Here is a 24,886-nt window from a genome sequence, read left to right as displayed (position 1 = left end):
CAAACACCAGGACAGTATTTGCAGTTCTGGATTAGAGAGTTGTGAAGGTTGCAATTAACTGCTGTGTATTTGAGGCGGAATGCTCTAAAGCTGTCAGTCAGCAGCTGCTCTGACAGCATATTTACTTTCCTTGGTTTTCCTCCACAGACTCTTATGTTTCATCCACATCATCTTTTACTGCTTCATTTTGCTGAAGTAAATGTAAAGCAACAAAATAAAGCAGCTTTGTTCAGCAGAGGGAAGGGAGGGGAGTTACTCAGAACCCATGGCTCACTTAGCCTGCTCATCTACAAAAGTCCTTAAGAGAGTGGTTTAGTAACAAGACCTTGCAGCATTGAATTGGACTTTTTGGTTTGCCAAAAATTGTTCCTGAAGAATTTCACAAGAAAATTCTGTAATGAAGCTTCTGGAAGTCCAAGTAGCTGCATTGTTCAGTTGTGATTTTGTATTCTCTGTGTGTGTGTGTGCTAGACAGAAAAAGCTAGAAATGCAAACTCACCAGAAGGAAGATGGGACTGATTGCTACCCAGCAAATTCGCCAGTACCAGCCTGGGGTGAAGCCCAGCATCTCCTTCACATCGTTGCAAAACTGGGTGATGCCTGTGGAGACAAGTGGGAGGAGGCTGGTGACAGCAGGTACAAGGTTTTCATACATTCATGGAATAGTTTGGCTTGGAAAGGACCTTAAAGATCATCTAGTTCCAACTGCCCTGACATGAGCAGGGACACCTTCTACTGCACCAGGTTGCTCAAAGCCTCATCCAGCTTGGTCTGGAACACCTACAAGGAGGTGACATCCATGACCTCTCTGAGCAACCTGTTCCAGTGTTTTGTCACCCTCACTACAGATTTCTTCCTAATCTCCAGTCTAAATCTGCCCTCCTCAAGCTTCTATCCATTCCCTCTCATCCTCTCATTACAAACTCTTCTAAAAAGTCCCTTCCTTCCTGACTTTCTTGTAGCCCACTTCAGGTACTTGCTGGCTGCTCTGATGCCCCAAACTGAGAATCCATCCTGACAGACTGTTCCAGGACTGTTGTTGCTGTAACTCTTAACCGTGTTGTTCTGAATTACAGCTCTTGCTAATTCAAGATGTCACCGTGCTTGTGGCAGGGAGCAACTGCTGGTAATTCACAGTATCACAGTATAACTAAGGTTGAAAGAGACCTCGAGGATCATCGAGTCCAACCTATCAACACAGACCCCATGACTAGACCATGGCACCAAGTGCCACGTCCAATCCCCTCTTGAACGCCTCCAGGGACGGTGACTCCACCACCTCCCTGGGCAGCACATTCCAATGGCGAACGACTCGCTCGGTGAAGAACTTTCTCCTCACCTCGAGTCTAAACCTCCCCTGGCGCAGCTTGAGACTGTCCCCTTGTTCTGGTGCTGGCTGCCTGGGAGAAGAGAGCAACCCCTTCCCGGCTACAGCCACCTTTCAGGTAGTTGTAGAGGGCAATGAGGTCTCCCCTGAGCCTCCTCTTCTCCAGGCTAATTCTAATTCTCACAGATTTGGTAATCAGATTTGTAAAAAGGTTTGGTGAGCTTTTTGTGAAGACATCAGTGACCTTGTCTGCAGAAAGAGAGGAAATCCTGCCCTGCAGAAGCTCAGTCTGGGCTAACATCGTTTGTCACTGTGGCAGGGGACGTACCGTAGAACCAGGCCACAGCAACCGCTTCCAGGAACACGACAGTCAGCACAGCTGGACCCGTGGCATACTCTTCAAACAGCTTCACCACATATGCACCTCCCTAGAAAGGAGATTCAGAGATTCATAGAATGGTTTGGGTTGGAAAAGACCATCTAGATCTAATCCCCTCTGCCATGGGCAAGGGACACCTTCCACTAGACCAGACTGCTCAATGCCTCATCCAACCTGGCCTTGAAGCTCCAGGGAGGCAGCATCCACAACCTCCCTGGGCAACCTGTTCCAGAGTCTCACCACCCTCACTGGAAAGAATTTCTTCAGTCTAAACCTGCCCTCCTCAACTTCAGTCCATTGCCTCTCATTTTATCCCTACAAACCCTTGTAAAAAGTCCCTCCCCAGCTTTCCTGTAGTCCCCTTTCAGGTACTGGAGATCATCCTATCAGTGAACCAAAGATCTCCTAATGGAAATCCTGTGGTACTGCTGTTCATTGTTGCCTTTGTCTGGAGCAGAGCACTCACAGATGGGTAATTTAGACACTTTTGTTGCTCTGTGACTGTTCCTGCCACAAATCCTTCAGTGTGCTGCTGATCTGCTCACTCCCTGTGGACACCAGTGGGGCTGCCATGCAGAAAAGCTAACACTGAAGCTGCTGGCAGTTCTAGCTGGATTTTAATGAACAAATGAGTTTTGGTGGGGGGTTGATGGAATGGCTTTTTGCATAAGTTTTGTGGTGGCATCTTCTTCCTCCAACTTGAGTCATAGTTACTGAACAGGAAATAAACAAGGTGTGACTTTGCTCTCTTTCCATTTGGGATCTAGAGTCATAGAGGAGGAGAGCACTGTGTTTTGGAGAGGAACTGTCTCTCCTTTTACAGCAAATGCTTTGAATGAGAAGGAAGTTGCACGTAAGTGAGGAAATGGAGTGTGAAGTCAAAGCCATGTGCTGCTCTTTCCTTGTCTCTTTTGATCATTACACTCATTATTCCAAATGTTGTTTGCTATGAAAACGAAATCCCACAAGCCCCACAAGTCTTTTTGGTGTGACTGCTCCTGATTTCTGGCCTGATTTGATGAGGAAGATACAGGAAATTAATTGCTTGGAATTTCTGGAGAGCAGCAGCAGGCAATGACAGCATTTGCTAGCAGATCACTTTCTGGCCATTCTTTTCTAATTCAAAGGGCATTTCAAATATTGCAAAAATGAAATGCAGGATTCTTAAGAATTTAAACATGGAGCTTTTGAGAGCCAGAAGTAAACCACCTACAGCATGTGGAAGGTTGGCTGCTCACTGAATCAGCAGCTGGAGCAGTGGCTGTGTCATTTTTTGAGGTGCAGAACATTTGAGTGTTCATAGTGTCATAGTATCATTCAGGGTTGGAAGGGACCACAAGGATCATCTAGTTCCAACCCCCCTGCCATGGGCAGGGACACCCCACACTAGATCAGCCTGGCCAGAACCTCATCCAGCCTGGGCTTAAACACCTCCAGGGATGGGGCCTCAACCACCTCCCTGGACAACCCGTACCAGAGCTTCACCACTCTCATGGGGAAGAACTTCCTCCTCACATTCAGCCTGAATCTCCCCACCTCTAGCTTCATTCCATTCCCCCTAGTCCTATCACTCTCTGATATCCTGAGAAGTCCCTCCTCAGCCTTCCTGTAGGATCCTTTTACAACACATTTCCTGCTGAGAGATTCTGTTCACATCCATTCCAAACACAGATTTCTAATGCATAAAGGCATCAGGCTGAGGGTTTAATCTGATTTCTTGAAGCTCTTCAGAAGATGCTACCCTCTCCAAGATCTCATTTGTAGGAAACTGCCAGTAATGAAGGCTGAGGTGTGGGTAAAATACTTACAAATGTCAAAGTTGCCAACGACCCCAAAAAGCAAAGGATGATCAGACCAAGGACGAACAACTCCCTGCGTTTGCTCCAGACCTGGGGGAATTCATCCAGTACTCCAGTAATCACTCCCTCTAGTCCTGCAAACTGAAAAGCAGGGAAGCATCAGTAGAAAATAAAGGACAGTTTTAGGTCCTTTAAAGTGTGTTTCAGTGCCTTGAGGAGCTTTAAAGCCTTGAACCACTGATACTCGATTCTGCCTGGGGAGTTGGTGTTACTGTTCTTTACACAGTCTTTGTCTGGAACTTTTAAACTCTTTAAGGTGGAGATTTGGGCTTCCCATATCTGAAGGAAGCCCCCTCTCACCCCAAGGAAGTGCTGCATTACAAGGAATGGGAAGCCAGGAAGTGGTAGGTGGTTCAGCAGAACCAAAATTGTGAAGTCAGCTGAGTTTAGCTTTCCTGGAAGGAGCTGGTTCACATGGCAAGTTTGTAGAGCATCACACTTTTTGCAGTGCTGATGAGGAGGTCACCTCCAGTTCCCACTTTTAAAATCCAATCAGTGTGAGACAAACAAAATCCAGAATTTAATGATTGCTTTGTAAGTTCAGAACTGCAAGAGAGGAGGAGCCTGGAAGGCTGCATTCAACCAGAAGTGTATGAATCAAACGTTTTTGCTTGTGTTTCCAACTCTGTTACCAATTGTCACAGTGTGACACTGATAAATGATTCCATTTTATTTAGGCCTTTTTAGGGCAGAACTGGAGCCACAGTTGCTGTCTTCCAGGAGGCACATGGAGATGCCAGTCCTGCTTTAAACCCTTCACTGCCAGTGCAGTATCTGTAACTGAGGTTACAGGGGTGCAGGGGTAAGACCATACACCACATATATGAGAGGGCCACCGTCTCCCATGCTGTCTACTCACCGTGCTGTCCAATCCCAGCGTGAGTAGCATCAGGAAAAAGATGATGGCAAAGAAAGTGGAAGCAGGCATGTTTGCAATGGCCTCAGCATAAGTAATGAAGAGAAGGCTGGGTCCTGATACCAGAATAGAGAATTGGGGAAAACTGTTAGGGCAGTACTGCTGTGAGGAGGTTTCACTGCACCATGCTATCTTCCAGAGGGAAACTTCTCCCTCCCCCAGGCTGTTTGGCAGTGTGCAGTTACCACCATGTCTATGAAGCTGCATGCAATGTGGCTTCTAGGCACTGTCTGTATGGAATAATTCTTTAGCTGTTCTGTATAACAGTGCCCTTATCATAAAGTAAGGCAAAATCCTGGATTATAAACCACATGGCATGCACAGTTTGGGCTGTTTCGATCCAAAAGCTCACACACACACACAGAGAATCATATTCTATCTTAGAAGCAGTTGGAGAGATGTGTACAAAAAAGGAAGCCTACCAGTGTCTTTGGCAACCTCAGATACATCTTCATTCCTCATCTCAGCCATGTAGCCCAGCACAGTGAAAATGACAAATCCAGACACAAAACTGGTCATGCAGTTCACGGCACTGGTGACCAGAGCATCTCTGCAACAGAAGACCTAACTCATATCAGGGAATCAGCATCTGCTGGAAAGGGAAGTTTCCTGCCAGGTGGGGTGAGTTCATGATCTGGATGGGCTCTAGAAAAGCTAGGTGAAAGCAGTTAAAAAAACAACCACAAAACACAGCAAAACCCAAACCAAACAACAACAACAAAACAGCCAAAAAAGCCACAAAAAAACCCCAACCAACCAACCACAAAAACCCCAAGCCATGGATTTGAAAAAAGAGTAGAATAGAATAGACCAGGTTGGAAGAGACCTTCAAGATCATCACATCCAACCTATCATCCAGCACCACCTAATCAACTAACCCATGCAACCAAGCACCCTGTCAAGTCTCCTCCTGAACACCTCCAGTGATGACGACTCCACCACCTCCCTGGGCAGCCCATTCCAATGGGCAATCACTCTCTCTGTGTAAAACTTCCTCCTGACCTCCAGCCTGAACCTCCCCTAGCTCAGCCTGAGACTGTGTCCTCTTGTTCTGGTGCTGGCTGCCTGGGAGAAGAGACCAACCTCTACCTGTCTACAACCCCCCTTTCAGGTAGTTGTAGAGAGTAATGAGGTCACCCCTGAGTCTCCTCCTCTCCAGGCTAAGCAGCCCCAGCTCCCTCAGCCTCTCCTCACAGGGCTGTGTTCCAAGCCCCTCACCAACTTCGTTGCCCTTCTCTGGACACGCTCCAGCAAGAAAGAAAGAAAACCAAAGCACCACTCCATGACTAGTTTTATCTTCAGATAGATGCTGTAACCATAGCCTGACACTGGATTGATGCTGGATGTACAGTGGGGTTTTTAAAAAGGGGAATCACTGTGGAAATATTGAAGAATTGAGCATTTCTTTGACAAGTTATAAATAGATGATTTTGCCTTTTAAGGTAACAAGGGAACAGCTATAAATTGCCTTTCAGCTCAAGACTCTGAAGTCATTTCCTAATTGACTCTCTAGGTGCAATCATTGTGATGTGATTGGCAGGGAGGCGTTTAGTCTGCTTTGTTGTGGCAGCTTTCAACATCTTAGACTCCTTGCTGTAGCTGGTAGGAATGATCTCCTTTTAGGGTGGGCACACAGAGAAGAAATGTTTTGGATTGCAGGTTCTTTCAATAAGGGCTTTTGTTTGATGTGCAGAGAAGGGAAATGGGGAGAGGCCTTGAGCACAGCCCTGTGAGGAGAGGCTGGGGTTGCTTAGCCTGGAGAAGAGGAGGCTCAGGAGAGACCTCATTTCTCTCTACAACTACCTGAAGGGTGGTTGTAGCCAGGAGGGGGTTGGTCTCTTCTCCCAGACACCAGCACCAGAACAAGAGGACACAGTCTCAAGCTGCACCAAGGGAGGTTCAGGTTGGAGGTGAGGAGAAAGTTCTTCACAGAGAGAGTTGTTAGCCATTGGAATGTGCTGCCCAGGGAGGTGGTGGAGTCCCCATCCCTGGAGGTGTTCAGGAGGGGATTGGATGTGGCACTTGAAGCCATGGTTTAGTAGCCATGAGGTGTTGGGTGACAGGTTGGACTTGATGATCTTTGAGGTCTTTTCCAACCCTATTGATTCTATGATCTATTTGTACCCAGGTCTGACAATTCAGTGCCTTTCACCAGCACTGTGTTTCTTTTTTTCTACATACCCACAGTTACATTTTGTTAACTCTGTTTTACTTATAGAACAAGGCAGAACTCACTGGTAGCAGTTGTTGTGGAACTTGTTGTAGCTGGCATAAGCCAGTAAGACCCCGAAACCTGGTCCAAGAGAGAAAAAGATCTGAGCTGCTGCATCCACCCAAACCTGGAAAATATTGAAGATGAAGAAGAAAATGAGATGAAACAGACTGGGTTTGGCATCTTCAGAATATCACTTAGGCCTACAAAACCACGTTTCAGTGTCTGCCTACACCCTACTTCTGCTGCAACAAATATTTTCTTAAGAAAGTTATTGAAATACAATTGTTTATTGTGGCTCTGTGAGAGTTGTAAACATCCAGGGTAATGTTAGTGCCTGTGCAGTGCTTATTGTGTCTCTACACTGTTGCAAGTTTCACTTCTGACAGCATCTTAGCTAAATTCACGAGGAGCTGCCTGCAATCATTTTAACACAGGTTTTGCAATGTATAGAGAACTTTCTGTTCCATGGTTTTGCAATGGTTTTGGCTCATCTCCTCTCAAACTCTGCACTGTGGAATAGCCCTGTGCCTGGCTGTGTCCCCTCCAGACTAAGCAGTAGGCCATCACTCCCCAGATTTTTCCTGGATTCATGGAAAGACATTTGGCAGTGTGGATGCAGTTCCAGGCCTTAGCACTCAGTTCAGCTTTGACAGATGCAAGTGTGGTGATCTTGTCACGAGAAGCCTGTTGTACTTGAAAAGTAGCCACAGCCCTAATGAGCTGTGTTCCTAAGTGCAGTATCAGCTCTCATTCTGAAGGTGAAAGTCCTCACTCACTTATCCTCTTTTGAGTGAAACATGGAGTTCATTACAACTCATTCCTAATATTCTCTTTCATCATGTGAAGCCATCCTGCATCATCCACAGACAGAGCTCTGCCAGTGGCCAGCACACAGATCACAATCTGTTGTCCTCACTTCAGGTACACCCAATGCAATGTCAGTGCCCTTTATTGCTTTTGCAGAAGATGTGGGCCCTTATTGGAGATGCTGCTTTATCAGAGGCTGGTGTCTTTTCATTTCCTCTTCATTCAGACCTCTCCATATCAGCTGGGCAGCAGCTAATGCAAACATTAGAATTTTTTATCTTGGTATTTGTGGTATTTATTGCTTTGGGGTTCTTCCATCACCTTCCTCATCAGACATTTTCATAGGCAGTGAAGTAAGTGCAGCCTTGAGCCTGATGGACTACTTACCATCCACAGAGTTCAGAGCTGAACAGACACTGGAATGCCTGAGCTGTGCTGGTTTAGCTCAGTCCTGTCCTCATTCCTCCTTCCTTTTCAAATCAAGGTGGTGTGTGCAGGCCTGACTGATGTATTCCTTCTCCATGTGCACTTACATGCATTACTGAGCCACGGTTGAGTTGGTGGCTACAGAGAATCTCCCTGGGCTTCTCTGCCAACACTTCTCACAGGACAAAGTTCTGAATTTCAACTCTGGTGACCTGCACTATTTATAGACAGGCAACTGTGAACACCTGGGCTGTAGAAGACCCTGCCCAAGCCTGTGATGATCTCCTTACAGCCAATAAAACTGCAGCTGCACCAGTTGTTAGGCCTTAGTAAATTCAGTGTCCTCAGTGTGCCTGTCAAAGGTACAAGTTTTTGTTGCAGTGCAGCAGCAAGCAGAGCTTCTTGCTCAATGTCAGGCTGGTCACTGTTTCACCAGTGAAAGGTTCTCTGGCCACTTGTTTTCTTTCTAATCACATCACTAATTCTGTGCAAGCACTGTATGGGAACCCTCCTATTAATTCAAGCTAAATTAATAGTAAACTCTAAAGAAATTCCTCACAGTTCTGGGAAGGACAGCATGGCTGCTTAAACAAGAGCATGAAGTCAGGCTTTCAAGTCCATGCTAAGACATCAGCTTAATCATGCTCTGTGCTGAAAACAGACATTGAAGTATATACACACTGAGAGGCTAAATGCAAATCTCTACCCTTTTCTAATGTGGTGGGGTTGTTTTACCTCAGTGGCCAGGAGTTTCTGCCAGTCTGGTTTCAGATAGTAGAGGACACCCCTCCAAGCCCCAGGCAAAGTTGCACCTCTCACTAGCAGGATAAATAGTATGATGTAAGGGAATGTGGCAGTCACCCATACCACCTGTGAGGGAAGACAGGGTAGAAAGTTAACAGCTGATACTGAGTTATTATAATTCCTAGCATTTCTAACATCTTCATGGGAACTTCTCAGCAGGTCTGGAGACAGGCAGCTTGCACACTTGCTCTTGGCAGGATTGTTCTTGTCCAGAGAGCAGTGGCATAGCTGACTGCTGTCATGCTTTGGAGATCAGCAGCAGCCACCCTGCAGTAAGTGCTCCCCAAAGACACCAGCCTATAATCCCTGGCATGAGGACCAGCAAAGATAATCCTCCACAGGATTAGAGTCTAGGTCCTAGACTCTACTGCACCAAGTTGGTTTGCCTTGCTTTTTTGCATTCACCTTGCCAGATGTTTTGACCCCTTTCCAGATGCTGAAGTATACAATGGTGAAGATTAACAATAGGCAGAGGGTCAGTTGCCAGCTAATCCCCCCCAGGTCATCCAGCCCGTTGGCCCGGTGCACTTGCAGAACTTGGCGGCTGCAAGAGGAAAGAAAAACACACTGCTGATATGTTTAGAACAATTGCTGATGCTAAGCATGCTTTGAACAGTCCCACACTGTGGTCTGAGCAGTACAGGCCTGAGGCTTTCCCCTGTGGGCACAGGCTGAGAGAGTTGGGGTTGTTCAGCCTGGAGAAGAGAAGGCTCTAGGGAGGCCAAATAGCAGCATTCCAGTACCTGAAGGACCTACAGGAGAGCTGGGGAGGGGCTTTTGACAAGGGCTTGCAGTGATAGGATGAGGAGCAGTGGATTGAAGCTTGAGGAGGGCAGATTTAGGCTGGAGATTAGAAAGAAATTCTTTCCAGTGAGGGTGGTGAGACACTGGAACAGGTTGCCCAGGGAGGTTGTGGATGCCCCCTCCCTGGAGGTGTTCAACGCTAGGCTGGATGAGGCTTTGAGCAACCTGGTCTAGTGGAAGGTGTCTCTGCCCATGGCAGAGGGCTTGGAGCTGGATGACCTTTAAGGTCCCTTCCAACCCAAACCATTCAGAACCATGGCAGTTGGGATTTATGGTGGTTTTGTGAATTAAAGTTTGACAGGGATGTTACACCACTGAGGATAAAGGATGGCTGCTGGCAGTGGTGGGGAACCTCGGATCCAAACCACCATGTACCTTCCCACCCACCCTAGGCTGACTTACACCTACAAGCATTCAGTTCTTTGAGCTGCTCAGGAAAGGGCACCATGAGTGCCCAGCCCAGCTCCCCCTCCAAAGCAAGGCCTGCTCCGTGTTCCACCGTTCTGGCTGCTTTTACTCTCCTCACTTACATGCACTTACGTATAAAATTCTTCTGCAGGAGAGATGGAGTGCAGGGACCAGCTGACATTGTCCTTGCTGAAGTAGTTGGTGCAGTTGCCTGTGTTCCAGGAATTTGTGCAGCTAGTCCATGGCAGCTCCGCCGTGAAGGAGGACACGAGGTAGTAAAAGGCCCAGGCCATAATGGTGTTGTAGTAGGAGGCTACATACAGATCTATTATACAGATGGCAAAGCCAATTCCTAGTAAGGCAGGAAATAGTTGCATTAAGTGAGTGTAAGGTTTAGGCCAAAAGGGAAAAAAAAGAAGGCAAAAAAAAAGAGGAAGGAATTGGTTATCACATCAACTGCAGCTAGCCTAAGGCAGCTCTGCAGGAGGCCCATGTACCCCCTCAGGTGTTTACAACACTGGAACTTCTTGCAGCTTTAGAAACACTCAGGTTGAGGTTCAAAAGAAGCATAGAATTACATAGAATAAAGCAGGTTGGAAGAGACCTTCAAGATCATCGTGTCCAACCCATCAACCAATCCAACCCACCCAAACAGCTAACCCATGGCACCAAGCACCCCATCAAGTCTCCTCCTGAAAACCTCCAATGATGGTGACTCCATCACCTCCCCAGGCAGCCCATTCCAATGGGCAATCACTCTCTCATCTATCTCTCTCATCTCTCACATCTTTCATCAAGACAGAGCATGCTTATAAAGGTGTTATCTATATATATATGTTCTTAATATCCTGAAACTTACAAATCAGTCAATACAAAAGACAAGGCCAGAGCTCTAACCCTGGGAGCCAGAGTGAAGGAGCACAGAGAAACTGGTAGTGATAGGACTAGGGGGAATGGAATGAAGCTGGAGGTGGGGAGACTCAGGCTGGAGGTAAGGAGGAAGTTCTTCACCATGAGAGTGGTGAAACTCTGGAATGGGTTGTCCAGGGAGGTGGTTGAGGCCCCATCCCTTAAGGTGCTTAAGCCCAGGCTGGATGAGGCTCTGGCCAGGCTGATCTTTATTAGAATAAACCTTTATTAGAATAAACCAAACCAGGTTGGAAGAGACCTTCAGGATCATCGTGTCCCACCCACCAACCAATCCAACCCACCCAAACAGCTAACCCATGGCACCAAGTACCCCATCAAGTCTCCTCCTGAACACCTTCAATGATGGCGACTCCACCACCTCCCCGGGCAGAGTGGGGTGTCCCTGCCCATGGCAGGGGGGTTGGAACTAGATGATCCTTGGGGTCCCTTCCAACCCTGACTGATCCTATGATACTGTGATCCTATGAAACAGCAAATTTTACTCTAGGAAACTCTGTGGTAGGAACAGTGACTGGCAGACCAGGCTGAGGATGAGCAATCATTCCTTTGTAACAGAGACAGCAGCTCTTCCTGGGTTTCACTTTACCTTGCATTCAGGAGTGTTGCACTTCATTAATTGCATCTTTTGTTTCCTATCTTTTTTTTATTTTTAATGTATTTTTGGAGTTTGGCTCAGAGAAAGTGGTCTGGCCTCTCCCTAGTCAGTTTGAGAGCTGCATGTCATGCATGTGCATGAGTGTACACACACCCCCTCTGCAGGTGCACATGGTCATGTAAAAGCTTTCTTTGTGCAGGACAAGCCTGACTTTGTTTGAAAAGGTTTTCATTTTCTTCCACCCCTGCCCCAAAATGTCACCTTTATAGAAAAAAACCCACTCCAGCTATTCAGAAAGCTCCTAGTAGTTCTCCAGTTCCCCTCTTTACCTTTGAATATAGGACATATTTTTCTCCAAATTGAAATACAGCCATTCCTGTGGTACTGTCCCAGTGCTAGCTCCATGTAGAAGAGAGGAATCCCTCCAAAGATGGCCATAATGGTGTAAGGAATGAGGAATGCTCCTGCAAGAGAGAAAGCAGAAGGTTGTAACTCTTCACAGGGCTTCTAACAGTACCAGCACTCCATAAGCAACAGTTCCTTTTATCCCCCAGGCAAAAGCATATCCCCTTCCCAGCCCGTGTGCCACACTGAATTACCATGGGGCTGCTCCTAAGAGTAACTGCTTAGCAGTGTGGCTGAGCAGCAGCACTCAGGCCAAACTTGTCACATATCTGTAACAGGTGTGCCTGGGATTCACCAAGGCTGTACTGGCTTCAGCTGTGAGATGGGCTGCAGAGAAAAGAATTGCTTCAGTAAAATGCCTTTGTTACACCAGGGAGACTAAAATCCTCCCCTACCTGAGAGGAAGTTGGAGTGAGGCCAGTGTGGATCTCTTCTCCCAAGTCATTAGCAATAGGATGAGAGGAAAGGGGCTTAAGTTGTACCAGGGGAAATTTAGGCTGGATGCTAGGGAAAATTTCTCTACTGGAAGAGTGGTCAGGCACTGGAACAGGCTGCCCAGGGAGGTAGTAGAGTCACCATCCCTGGAGGTATTTAAGAACTGTGTAAGTCTGGCACTTCAGGATATAGTTTAATGGTCATGGTAGTTGGGTTACAGTTGGACTTGATGATCTTAAATGTCTTTTCCAACCTTAATGATTCTGTGATTCTGTTTCTAGCATCTCCTTGATTAGATTAGTATTTTGGCTGGCAAGTCAGTGAGCCTAGGACCCAACATTCCTGATGAGTTCATAGAATAATGGAATGGTTAAAGTTGGAATGGACCTTAGAGATCACCTAGTTCCAAATCCCCTGCTGTGAACAGGGACACCTCCCACTAGACCAGGTTGCTCAAGGCCTCGTCCTGCCTGGCCTTGAACACATGCTGGTCTCCACATCTTGGTTCATCTGATTTTTAAATGCTCCCTGGGCCATGGATCGAGTCTTTTTCTCTTGGGAGATGGTGCTGCACTGAGCTGGAGCTCAGCTTTTACTTGTACTACTGTTTTACATCTTGCTATGTAGTTGGTGGTTTTTTCCATCTGAATGTGTCTACTTATCCTATCCCAGTATGTAGGGTTTGCAGTCAACTTGGAAAGTCATTTTGCCTTGGTCCTTTGTTATGTATGATACTGAAATAAGGCACTAAGTCACATTCCAATCATAGTATCACAGTATCAGTCAGGGTTGGAAGGGACCACAAGGATCATCTAGTTCCAACCCCCCTGCCGTGGGCAGGGACACCCCAAGCAAGGAATTTCACCATTGAGGGACAGAAATAGTCACTGACCTCCTCCATTTTGATAGCAGATGTAAGGAAATCTCCAGACATTTCCCAGGTCCACTGCATAGCCAATGACAGAGAGCAGAAAGTCAATTTTTTTACTCCAGGTCTCTCTGTCTTCCAGCTCCATCAGCTGCTGCTGGCCTTCTGCTCCACAGGTGGTGGAAGTGGTGGTTGTAGTGGTGGTTGTGGCTGCTGGGGCAGTGCACTGGGCATCTTCCGCCTCTCCCATTCCATTGCAGGGAACAGAGCTCTGACCCCCTGAATAACCATTTGAGATCTGGGCTGCCTCCCCTTTGTCTCCTTGGCTGGGGTGGACTTTATTGCCGTCCTCCACTAGCCGCAAGGCAGATTTAGGGTTCCTGACCAGAAGTCTGTTCTCTTTGCAGTCTTCTTCATTACAGTCTGAGACATCTTTCTTGGAAGTCAGTGGCTCAGTCTCATTGCTAGTTGCCTTTTTTTCCATTTTTCCCCCCAGATGTGTTCTGATCACTTGCAGATGGACAGCAGCACAGGCTCCCCTTCTGGCTTGTCTTCCCACGCTCTTATGCCCACTGTATTCCCAGCACTTTCAGAATTCCTCTTCCACATTTGAAGCCATCAGAGTGAAGGTACAAACACCATCTAAGAAATGATAAATGGTTAAAAAAATCCATTACAGGGCTTACTGATGCTGGTAACTTTGTTACACCTGACAGACGCTGTGATTAAAATACTTTGGGAAGTAATTAACCATCCCAGCAGGCAATGTGAACCATTCAGCAGATGATCTGTTTGGGATTTTTTTCAGGGGAAGGGAAAGGGAAAGGAAAAAAGGAAGAGGGAAAGGGAAAGGAAAAAAGGAAGAGGGAAAGGAAGAAAGGAAAAGGAGAAGGAAAATAAGGAATCATCTTCTACAGCAGAAGTCAGTGTACCTGGATGACCTCTCAGGGAGGCTTTACTGGACTATGCATTGTTGGACACCTCACAGTCACAGTCCTGCTGGGCATTCTGGTGCCATGTTCTCCCCCTGAACACTGGTTTTACACTCAGGGAGGTTGTGGAGCTCCCACTTTGCAAAAATGAGGAGAGAGTTTAGTGAGGCTGGTGATTTCTTAAGTTCATTCTGTAACTTCTGCTGGCAATTTCTAGACTCACCCAGGGTGAAGGGAAAAGAATGAATTAAGCAAGTGTGAGATAACAATGGATATACAAATTACAGTTCATGATCACCTTTCTTCAGAAATCCCACAGTAGCTGCTGTGGTTGCCTGCAGGCCTAGAAAGCTTGGTGGGGAGGGGATGGAAAGAGATTAGAAAAGTATTTAAATCTCAGTGGTTTTGTGTCAACTGACTTTTGAGGCTCAGTCAACACCAACAACAAGAGAAAAAAACCCCAGCCAGATCAGGAAACTCCAATTTGATTGTTTTGAGCAAGAATCAACATAGGATCATAGAATTACTTAGGCTGGAAAACACCTTTAGCACGGGTCTAAAGGACAAAGCTTGTCCCCAGTTTCATTCACCTCCTTGGGGATAAAGGCAGCTTTCATTCTGTCTGCATCTGCTAATGCTGTGGTTTCGGTTGGTGGCCCCTACTCCAGCGCTGCTGTCCTCTGCCAACAAAAGCACAGGCAATGGGAGAATCCCTGGCTTTACCTGCCCCCCCTTGTATGTGCTAGAGCTACAACCCAGGGGAAAGATTCATCCCAAAATACAGAGAAAGTGGAAAACACTTAACTTTTCCTTCAGAACAAAAAGAACAGAACTGAGACTCAGTGGCTCCTGGTTGATTTGCAGCCCATTTGTTCAGGTAGTGTCAATGCCCAGCTGCTTTTACTCAACCAAATCTCCAGAGTGGAGCTGATTCTCCATGCTGCAAATTCCCTGGGGCAGTAACCTTGCTTTAGAGCTAGAAAAGTGTTACACAATCTACATGAGGCTACCACAGATGATACTATTATAATCACCTCTCTTTTTTTTCCCCCTTTCCAAAGCATTTTACCACAGTAAACATCCCTGTCACATCCTTGTAACTGGTGGGAAAAACTAAACCAGGGAGGGGATGTTATTAGCTCAGTGCTAGAAATGGCTCGTTGCAGGAACTATTAAAAGTCAAGGTTTGTTGTTTCCCCCCTGCCCCAGCTTTCAGCCTTGTGCAAAGACAGTTTGTTAAATCCTCCCCTGAACATTTATGTTAAGTCTCTTCCTAAGCATTTATCAGCACATGCAGAAAGAGAAGGAGAAAGAGAAGGCAAACTGTTAAGCTGCAGAGCAAACAGGAGGATGTTCTGGAGACAGAAGTCACTGGAAGGTGTGGTCTATAACTTTCAGAAATCTCTAGTTCTTGAGGCTTACATTCTGGCTTTTCCCAGGCAATGTCTTTTTCATCCTATAAGCAAGCAGTGCATCAGTAATGCTGAATTCAGACAAGAGCAGTACTTTGCTACCATTAGTTAATCATCCACAAAGCCTGCAACATCTTCAGAGTTCCAGAGAAAAAGGCTATGATAAAGAACAGCAGTTTCTGCTTTACCTGCAAGACTATAACCACCTGAATGTCTTGGGAGTCCGAAACCTTCCAAATGTCCCCAAGGAGTTCATGTAGAAGGAAAGAGCCCTGCCAGCAGAGCTGGCACTGTAAAGATCCTAGGAAAGGCCACAGCCAATCCTCCCTTTGCACAGAGTATGTTAAATATAAGGTAGGAATACAGAAAAGTAACCTGAGCCCTTCTGGACTTTACACCTCTTACTCATACCTGGGAAAGCAGTAAAGGGTGTTGATTTAGTTGCATTATCTCATGAGAATGATTTTCTCCATGCCTGAGACAAGCTCTCACTCTCTCTGTAAAATGCTTTGTTTCTGCACATGGAGGCTTCCTGGCACTTTCTTTACTGAGGAATCATAGAATCATAGAATCACCAAGGTTGGAAAAGACCTCAGAGATCAGCAAGTCCAACCTGTCACCCAACACCTTCTGACAGCTAAACCATGGCTCCAAGTGCCACATCCAGTCCCCTCTTGAACACCTCCAGGGATGGTGACTCCACCACCTCCCTGGGCAGCACATTCCAATGGCTAACAACTCTCTCGGTGAAGAACTTTCTCCTCACCTCCAGCCTAAACTTCCCCTGGCACAGCTTGAGACTGTGTCCTCTTGTTCTGGTGCTGCTTGCCTGGGAGAAGAGACCAACCCCCAGCTGGCTACAACCTCCCTTCAGGGAGTTGGAGAGAGCAAGAAGGTCTCCCCTGGAGAGGCTGAGTGCATGGGTGATTTCCTGGGTCTGTAACGATCAGGGTAGTTCTCTCACCTAGATCTAAGATCTAAGCTGCTCCTGGTCTTCTGCAGACCACAGAAGAGAAGTATCACATCATTGCAAATGTTTGTGTAGAATTACCAGTAGTTTGAGCCTTGGATGTGGAAAATGGTGTGTGAACTTTCAGGGGCTTCAGCTGGAATTTGAACTATTCCTCTCTGAATGAGAATTACAGCTTGTCAGCTACCCTGGGAAATCTCTGGTGTGAGGGACTCTCCAGCTACGCAGTGGTGTTCACAGTGGCATAGTTGGCACATGAAAACAGAGCTGTTACAAAGCGCTGTAACAAACTGTGGGAGAATGTACTTTCCCCCCCTTCTTGTTACGGTTCAACAACAACAAAATATCTGAAGGACTTGTAATGGCTACAAAGAGTCTAAACAGCTGCAGAACTGCAGCTCCTGGGGCTGAGAAGCATGCTTGGAGCCCTGGGGAAGTATCCAGGGGACAATTACACTAGTGAAGGATTTTGCCCACCTCAGCCTCCACTTATCATAGTATCATAGTATCATTCAGGGTTGGAAGGGACCACAAGGATCATCTAGTTCCAACCCCCCTGCCATGGGCAGGGACACCCCACACTAGATCAGCCTGGCCAGAGCCTGGTCTTAAACACCCCCAGGGACGGGGCCTCGACCACCTCCCTGGACAACCCATTCCAGGGCCCCACCACTCTCATGGTGAAGAACCTCCTCCTCACATCTAGCCTGAATCTCCCCACCTCCAGCTTCATCCCATTCCCCCTAGTCCTATCACTGCCTGAGATCCTGAGAAGTCCTTCCCCAGCCTTCCTGTAGGCCCCCTTCAGATACTGGAAGGCCACAATGAAGTCACCTCGGAGCCTTCTCTTCTGCAGACTGAACAGCCCCAACTCCTTCAGTCTGTGCTCACAGGAGAGGTGCTCCAGCCCTCTGCTCATCCTTGTGGCCCTTCTCTGGACACCTTCCAGCACCTTCAGATCCCTCTTGTAATAGGGGCTCCAGAACTGGAGGCAGTACTCCAGGTGGGGTCTCACCAGGGCTGAGTAGAGGGGGAGGATCACCTCCCTCGACCTGCTGGCCACACTTCTCCTGATGCAGCCCGGGATCTGATTGGCTTTGCAGGCTGCAAGTGCACACTGAGAGCTCCTGTTGAGCTTTTTGTCCACCAGCACCCCCAAGTCTCTCTCCTCAGGGCTGCTTTCCAGCCAGTCCCTGCCCAGCCTGGATTTGTGCCTGGGATTGCCTCGAACCAGATGCAGGACCCTGCACTTGCACTTCACTTCTGTGCACTGATCTCTCAGTAGTTACAGGTGCTAGAATGATGATAGTGCTAGAGAGTGATGCAAGGGATGGCAGTTTGTTACCTATTTTCAAGTGGAGGTGTTGCAAAGGTTGCTTTTACATAAATACTCATCAGCTTCTTATCAGCAGCATAATCAGCTACAGAAGAAAAAGGGGGAGGGGGGGAAGAAAGGGAGCTGCTTTCATTTAATTTTGGTCTGTGCCTTAGAGATTGGACTTAGCTCCTTGAGAGGCTGTAAGCATCTGTGCCTTATTCATAGATTCATAGAATGGTTTGGGTAGGAAGGGATCTTAAAGAGCATCTAATTCCAACCTCCCTGCCATGGGCAGGGACACCCTCCACTAGACCAGGTTGGTCAAGGCCTCATCCCTGTGCTGGTCTTTCAGCTCAGCTGTGGGAATTGGATGGCAACACTTCAGAAGTTAAAGAAATACTTTGGATAAAGTAAAAATTATTATATGCAGGGGAGTAAAAATGCCAAGCACACAAAGCAGGGAGTTTTCAGCTCCCCACAAAAGGAGTTTAAGATGCCTTTCCTCTCCTGGCATAGATGTGAACAGAGATTATCCTAAAGGGCAGTTTTCATCCTGGTAGTTCTTGTGCTGTCCAGGAGCATGTGAAAGGTGCCATGCTGCCAGCCCTGTAAATGGCACTCCTCCTTAGGCAAAGAGTGGCAAAAGAGGAGTGAGCCCCAGCTCTGTTCCAGAGAAGTGCCCTGTAACAGCAGCCTGTCCTCCACAGCTGTTCCCTGCTTTGCTTGTTTGCAGAAAGCACCAGGATGGATAATTGAAGGCATGTGTTTCCACAAGCTTGGCTGAAGCCTCCAAGGCAGTTCACATCAGCCAAATACCAATTACATTGTCATTTTCTGGTTACTCCCACACAGGGCTAAACCTGAACCAGCACTGTAGAGGTAAAAGCCCTTTGTGTCCCTCCATGCACAAAAGCAAACCTTTTGTCTCTATCGCAGCCCTCAAGGAGCAGCCCTCTCCTGGCGTCTGGGTCCTTCTCCCTTGTTTGTTTCTTGTGGCCTCTCCTGGCACTGTGGGAATCCCTTTCCTGTCAGGCTCTGCCATGGAGCAAAGCAAATCTTTCCAGCACTTTGAAACAAAACAATTTTCCTGATCTCTGTATTATTGTAAAGGAGAAGTTTGACTTTCAATGCATGTGGGAGATTAAAGCAGTTTGGCTGAGGTGCAGCCAATTCCAGATGCTTCAAGGGAAGCAAATCTTGGTGCCTGGAGTCACCTGGAGAAGACTTTATCTGGGGTGGGGCAGCACTGACGTCCTGAATTCCTCAGCACAAGGCTGGTTCAGCCTCACTGTGCCCGACTACAGAAGTCCTTACTCATCTCCAAGTGATCAAACACATTTGTACTTGCACAGTTGCAGAAAGTGCCTCTTTTGCATGTGTTTCACTTCATTCAAATTGGGATGGTGTGTTTTTTTCTTGTGCTATTTTCATAACCCAGTGCTTGCTGAATGCCAGCCACTCACTGGGCTACAGCTGCACCCCTGGAGCAAAACTCACATTCCCACTGTCACACTGCTCCTTCAGCTGCCTCACTCCTGTCCTTTTACATGCCAGCACTTGCAAGGAGATCTTGAACTCTAAGCCAAAAGGTTAGCTTACAGTGTTGGCAAACAGCAGCAAACACGAAGATGGTTCGGTTAACTTGACCTAAATCTCCCTTTTACCATGAAGGGTTGAAGCCTGTTAAAGTTATGCAGCTGCTTCCCTGTGTGTTGCACCTTGCAATGAGGATGCAGCTCACCCTGGCAGTTGCATGCAAATGGCAAGAGGCCAAGGGAATTACTTCTGTCTAGAGAATCAAGCAAGAAGTTTGTGTGACTAGACAGAAATCAGGGACCCCACACAGAAAAGGCTGTGGTGCTGTCTGTTCTTGCCTCTGAGTCACAGCATCAACCATGACCCTCTGACAGACACATACCTGGGTGTTCCCAGGTACTGGACTGGCATTTCTGCTCTTCACTCCTAACTCTTCACACAGTCCTAGTCTGTCTTTTTGCACAGGAGGGGAGGTATGTGACCTGGATGACCAGCAAGAACCTCACGAAGATTAGGCTGTGGAGCCTTCTTGTCTAGATATCTTCAAACCCCACCTGGGCACATTCCTATGTGACCTGCCCTAAGTGGTCCTTCTTTGCAGGGGACTTGGACTCAATGATCTCCAGAGGTTCCTTCCAACCCCTAGCATTCTGTGATTCTATGATTCTGTTATTGCTCATAACCACTGCTACTAGAAAAGGCAATCTGGGAGCAGCAGCCATTTGCTCCTGTACCCTCATAGGTGTGGAGATGACAGAAACCCTTTTGACACAAGCCCAGAACAACATGAGCTGGATTTTGCCAGAAGGAGAGTCCCTGGGCTATTACATTTCTGGATTTCTGTATGTGTGGGGTGAAGGAATAGAGAGCTCTGTGATTTTTGCCTCTGACTTTGCACAGGCCAGGAGTGACCCTTTAATCAGAGTTCTTATGGGGCAGCTCAGATGCTGCCATACTGTGAGGAGCTGCTAGAAAAAAACTTCCAAACTGTTACAAGTAGCACTTGGTGCCATGGTTTAGTAGTCATGAGGTGTTGGGTGACAGGTTGGACTTGATGATCTTTGAGGTCTCTTCCAACCTTGTTGATTCTGTGATTCTATGACTGCACAAGATTGTGAGGGGTTGTACCTGCTGTATGTCATACACAAGTAAAGAAATCCATGCCTTTGGCTTTTGCCTGTGCTCATATATAGTGAATATAATGGGGAAAAAAGAGTACCTAGAATATCCTCTTCTGCTAGCTGGAGCACCCCACCTATGGAGACAGGCTGAGAGAGTTGGGTCTGTTCAGTCTGGAGAGGAGCAGGCTTGGATGAGACCTTATTGTGGCCTTGCAGTGTCTGAAGGGGGCTTACAAGAAAGCTGGGGAGGGACTTTTTAGGATGTCAGGTAGTGATAAGACTGGGGGGAATGGAGCAAAACTAGAATGGGGAGATTCAGATTGGATGTTAGGAAGAAGTTCTTCACTGTGAGGGTGGTGAGATACTGGCACAGGTTGCCCAGGGAGGTGGTGGCCTCATCCCTGGAGGTTTTTAAGGCTAGTCTGGATGTGGCTGTGAGCAACCTGATCTAGTGTGAGGTGTCCCTGCCCATGGCAGAGGGCTTGGAACTGGATGATCCTTCCAACCCTGACAAGTCTATGATTCTATTATTTTTTAATTATATATTTTTGTTCAGCTGAGCTTCTCTAGTCTAATTTAAGAGAATGAAAATTGACTTTTGATAAGGAGTGATCAAAACTATTGAAATGAATAGGTCCAGTGAATTATTTCCATACACAGCAGGTCTGATCCCAGTTTTGAATGCACCTGGGCTGGGTGCTTCTGCACATTGCTGTCGTATGTGTGAGTGTTCAGTAAGAAATCTGCAGTATGAAAATGAAAAGAAGTGGATCCTGTAGAGGAATATTTGCATTTTCCCAAGGGCTCCCGGGGCATTCTTACTAAAACAAAGTAGAACTATACTCAACAAGTAGTCCCACTGAGACAATGGCCCTTCTGGGAGGATAAAAGGCTACTTAATAAAGAGAGAATGGCTTAAGGAGTGAGCTCCCTCCAGTTAACTCCTCTATTCCCAGATAAAGCTCAGTGCAGGTAAGATGTGAAAACAGTGCTTCTGAAAGCAATAGGGGGCAAATATAAACCTGTGCTGTGAGGTCTATGTCATAATCTTGTCCATGGTTCAGCCTGAAATGAAAAAGTCAGCAGGCAAGAGAGATTTTACCCTTAAAAAGTGGATGAGAAGACAAACACTGAGTTGTAGTAGGAATGCTGCCAAACCCATGACAGTCATTTAAAGAACAGGGAGGGGGGAAAAGGAAATGCATTTTATGTCTCCAGAGTGTTCCTAAGTAGTGCAAGGAAGCAGATAAGGTTAGAGGGAGTGATACTCCTTTTGTAGTCTTCCTCAAGTTCTTTATATAAACTTGAAGGAAGAGTCACTACACAGCAAGCACCAAATTAACAGAGCTCTGTTCCTTAGGGGGACTCTGCACAGGGAAATGGGAGGCAGGAATGGGGTTTGGAGTAAAAAGACCTGTTTGCAGACCCAAGTCAAAGCCTAGCTCCCCATCTGTGCCAGCAGGCACCGACTTGTGTCTGTCATGTTTTTACCTAAAGAAAGCAAAGAAATGGTCAACATCATTTGCAGATGATGTTGCTTTGAAGGAGACTTAATACCTGTCTCCAAACTGCAGCCTCTTTATTCAGGCTCCAAGTTCTACTTAAGTTCTTTATGAAACACTTATCCCATAGATGGACTTCATTAGGTTGTGTAAGTTCTCTGAGGTACAGATGGCCAGATCACCAGAGCTGCCAACATACAGTTTTGGAAGAGGATTAAGCCATCAGTGTCAGAAAAGAGCAGGATGCAGAAGGAACATTTCTTTAGGCTCTTTGCACTGTTCTTAATCAAAACCCAGTGGTTTATATTTCTGTGAAGGAAAGAGCTTAAATGCACTGCCCTTTTCCATGTGTGGGGGAATAATTTAGGGGGGTCATTAAATTCTGCTTTGGGGGCAGTTTTTCTTAACCTGGATAACCATTTGAAATTCACCACACTGGCCAGTAGGAAGATGGCCCCACAGCAGTCTCTCTCCATATGCCAAGTTTACAAAGCACTCTCCAAGAAAACTAGGGACAATACACTCCTCAAAAGCACCAGAAGATGAAGGCTAAGCACAGGAGACCTTCTCTGGTAAAAAGCCTGGCAGCTAACAACCACACTTAAATTCCACTGCATTTCCAAGAACCCAAACCCATTTGGTGCAGGATCCTCTTCTCCCCAGGCTTTCTTAACACACCAAAACATGTTCTCCCTGGCATTTTGTATTCAGTGGCTTGCCCTCATTCCTCACTTAAACTTCCACAGTACTCAGCAAACTAACCCAGCAAGCCAGCTGCTTTCAGCTTTAAACATGATTGCCTTTAGCTGTAATATATAACATACTCTGCAGACTTATTACCTACCATAAATCCGACCCATTGCTAATTTACTGCGCTGGAACAGTTCACCTCTTAAAACACAACTTAATATGGTTAATAAAGCTGACTTTACCCTCTTAAAATAACTAATAGTTTGCACTGATTGTCATTTGTGTTTCCTTCAGATTCTGCCTTCTTGCCTTTGCTTTTCCCTATTGTTTAATGCTTGCTTCTCGTTGTTGTTGTTGTTGTGAACTTCCAATCAATTGTACCTCATAATGCAATTATGTGGACTGCCAAAAGCCTAATTTCACATTGTCACAACATGTTCTGCTGCAGGCATTTGACTCCCAACAGTTGTAATTGCTGGACAAGTGCCTGAACAAGTCAGAGGAGAGTGTGCAACATCAGAAAAGCCAAGGAGAAAAAAAAAACCATTACAAGTTTACAAAATCAAAGCAAACTTTCATCAAAAATCAATACATCTTTCCCTCCCCCCAAAGCTCTGGTAGCTGTCCATTTTCCCCAGTGTTTTAGAAATTACTGCAAGAGCTTCAAAGTTAACTTAAAATGCAACAAAACATATTATAGATACTTTAGGCTGGCATTCTTGGTTCAGATTTTACAACTCAAGTTGAAGGAGGCAACAAAGAGTGAAAGCTAAGAAAGCTCCGGCGGCTGCTGGCTTCAGCAGGTAGGCTCTGCAGGCAGCTGCCTAGGAGCCTGCCTGGATTTCACAAAGGACTTCAGACAGCAGCCTGTTAAAAACAAGATTATAAAGTACCTGTCCTTCGGGTGGCTTTGAAGAGCTTTCCTTGGAGTTATCCAAGCTGGAGAAACCTTCACCCACATTTACTTCAGAGTCTCGGGAACTCAGCCTGTGGGCAACTCAGCATCTTGGTGAGGTTTTTGTACACCAGTCCCCCTCACATGGTCTGATTTCCAGATAATCTGCTGCCAAAGAGCTCTTTAAGAATTTTTTGCGTCACTTTAGTCAAATAAACTTTATGTTTCACCAGGGCTGCAGCTCAGTTTTCCTCCTAGAGGTGGGTGGCTACATTTGCCTGTTCCGATCGGTTGAAAAGCACAGGATCCAATGAAGGCAGAGGGAGAAGGAGGGAGGCTTTCTACTCAGGGGCAGTTTCGCTGGCCATTATTAGAGCTATAAATAACAGGATGGTGGTGGTGATGATGATGGTGATAATGATGATGATGGAGACAGCAGATGGGACAGAAGTTAGGAGGGAGTCAGTAAATTGCAAGTTTGCAGGGGGATCTGGAGAGTACAGAAAGGAAGGACTGGGATGCTGTCATGGTAAAAGGGCTTGGAAATAATAATTTCTGGAGCTTAGTTTCCATCCTTTTCAAAAGGAAGCAAAGTTTCATTTAGTGGTGAAGGGTTCAGCAGAGATTCTTTAAGCATTTTGCTGCTTCAGTAAGCTCAACAATCAAACTCTTCTTACTGCTGCTCAGAATCTCTCTCGCTCAACCTCTGAGGTGTTTTTGTTGGGGTTTTTCCTTGCTTCAGCTTTTTTCTCATCCAGAATTTCTCCATTCCCAGACCTCACCATTTTATTTATAAAAAGTCATAAATCACAGGTCACCCAAACAGTGCCATAGTTTAGGTGGTGGGTTTAGGGGGGTGTGGAATAGAAGTGGAAAGCCAGAGCGGGGACAAATCTGAATAGGCAATTGTTAAAGCAGCAGCAGGTTTGCTGTCGGTGGTTGCCAGCTTTCGGAGACTCGCTCCAAACAATTGAAAAGAAAACAAAGTCTGTAAACTCGGACCCACAGAGACATAATTAGCACTTTCCTTTTTTCGTCTCCTGGTCCCTTCGGGCCGGCAGCAGTCAGCCAGCAGCGTGCTGTTTGCACCATCTCAAGGGTGGCTCAGGTATTGCAGTGGCAACGAAGAAAAGATTTTTGGTTTGCTTGCCCATCAATTCTTGTGGGCAGCACAGTAAAAATCCTTTCCCACACTGAGCCTGTTGCCTTCGGTTGTGTTGGAGGTTCAGTGCTCTTTTAGTGAAGATACCAACAGCTAACTCAGCCTCTCTCTGCCGTGGAGAATAGATCTTAGAAGAGTGACTGAAGGAGCTGGGGCTGCTTAGTTTGGAA

The 24,886-nt window shown here is 46.5% G+C and overlaps 1 protein-coding gene across 1 annotated transcript in view; it reads right to left on the bottom strand.

Moving 5' to 3' along the window:
* The window catches only part of SLC6A4 (solute carrier family 6 member 4), a 30,565-nt gene extending 6,405 nt beyond the window's left edge, over positions 1-24,160 (bottom strand). The window contains exons 1-12 of the mRNA XM_068154520.1: positions 23,553-24,160; positions 13,203-13,820; positions 11,800-11,934; positions 10,078-10,297; positions 9,139-9,277; positions 8,665-8,799; positions 6,717-6,820; positions 4,904-5,031; positions 4,425-4,537; positions 3,515-3,646; positions 1,656-1,755; positions 500-600 (exon numbers count right to left, since the gene is read on the bottom strand). Coding sequence (XP_068010621.1) covers positions 500-600; positions 1,656-1,755; positions 3,515-3,646; positions 4,425-4,537; positions 4,904-5,031; positions 6,717-6,820; positions 8,665-8,799; positions 9,139-9,277; positions 10,078-10,297; positions 11,800-11,934; positions 13,203-13,662 — 1,767 coding nt within the window. The 5' untranslated portion in view covers positions 13,663-13,820; positions 23,553-24,160. The remainder of the gene's footprint in view (positions 1-499; positions 601-1,655; positions 1,756-3,514; positions 3,647-4,424; positions 4,538-4,903; positions 5,032-6,716; positions 6,821-8,664; positions 8,800-9,138; positions 9,278-10,077; positions 10,298-11,799; positions 11,935-13,202; positions 13,821-23,552) is intronic.
* Between the last annotated feature and the right edge of the window lie 726 nt (positions 24,161-24,886).

This window comes from Melanerpes formicivorus, unplaced genomic scaffold (genome assembly GCF_026170545.1).
Source record: "Melanerpes formicivorus ecotype bairdi unplaced genomic scaffold, bMelFor1.0.p_v2 SCAF_29, whole genome shotgun sequence".
Classification (NCBI taxonomy): Eukaryota; Metazoa; Chordata; class Aves; order Piciformes; family Picidae; genus Melanerpes; species Melanerpes formicivorus.
This window is presented reverse-complemented; position numbering and strand designations above follow the sequence as displayed.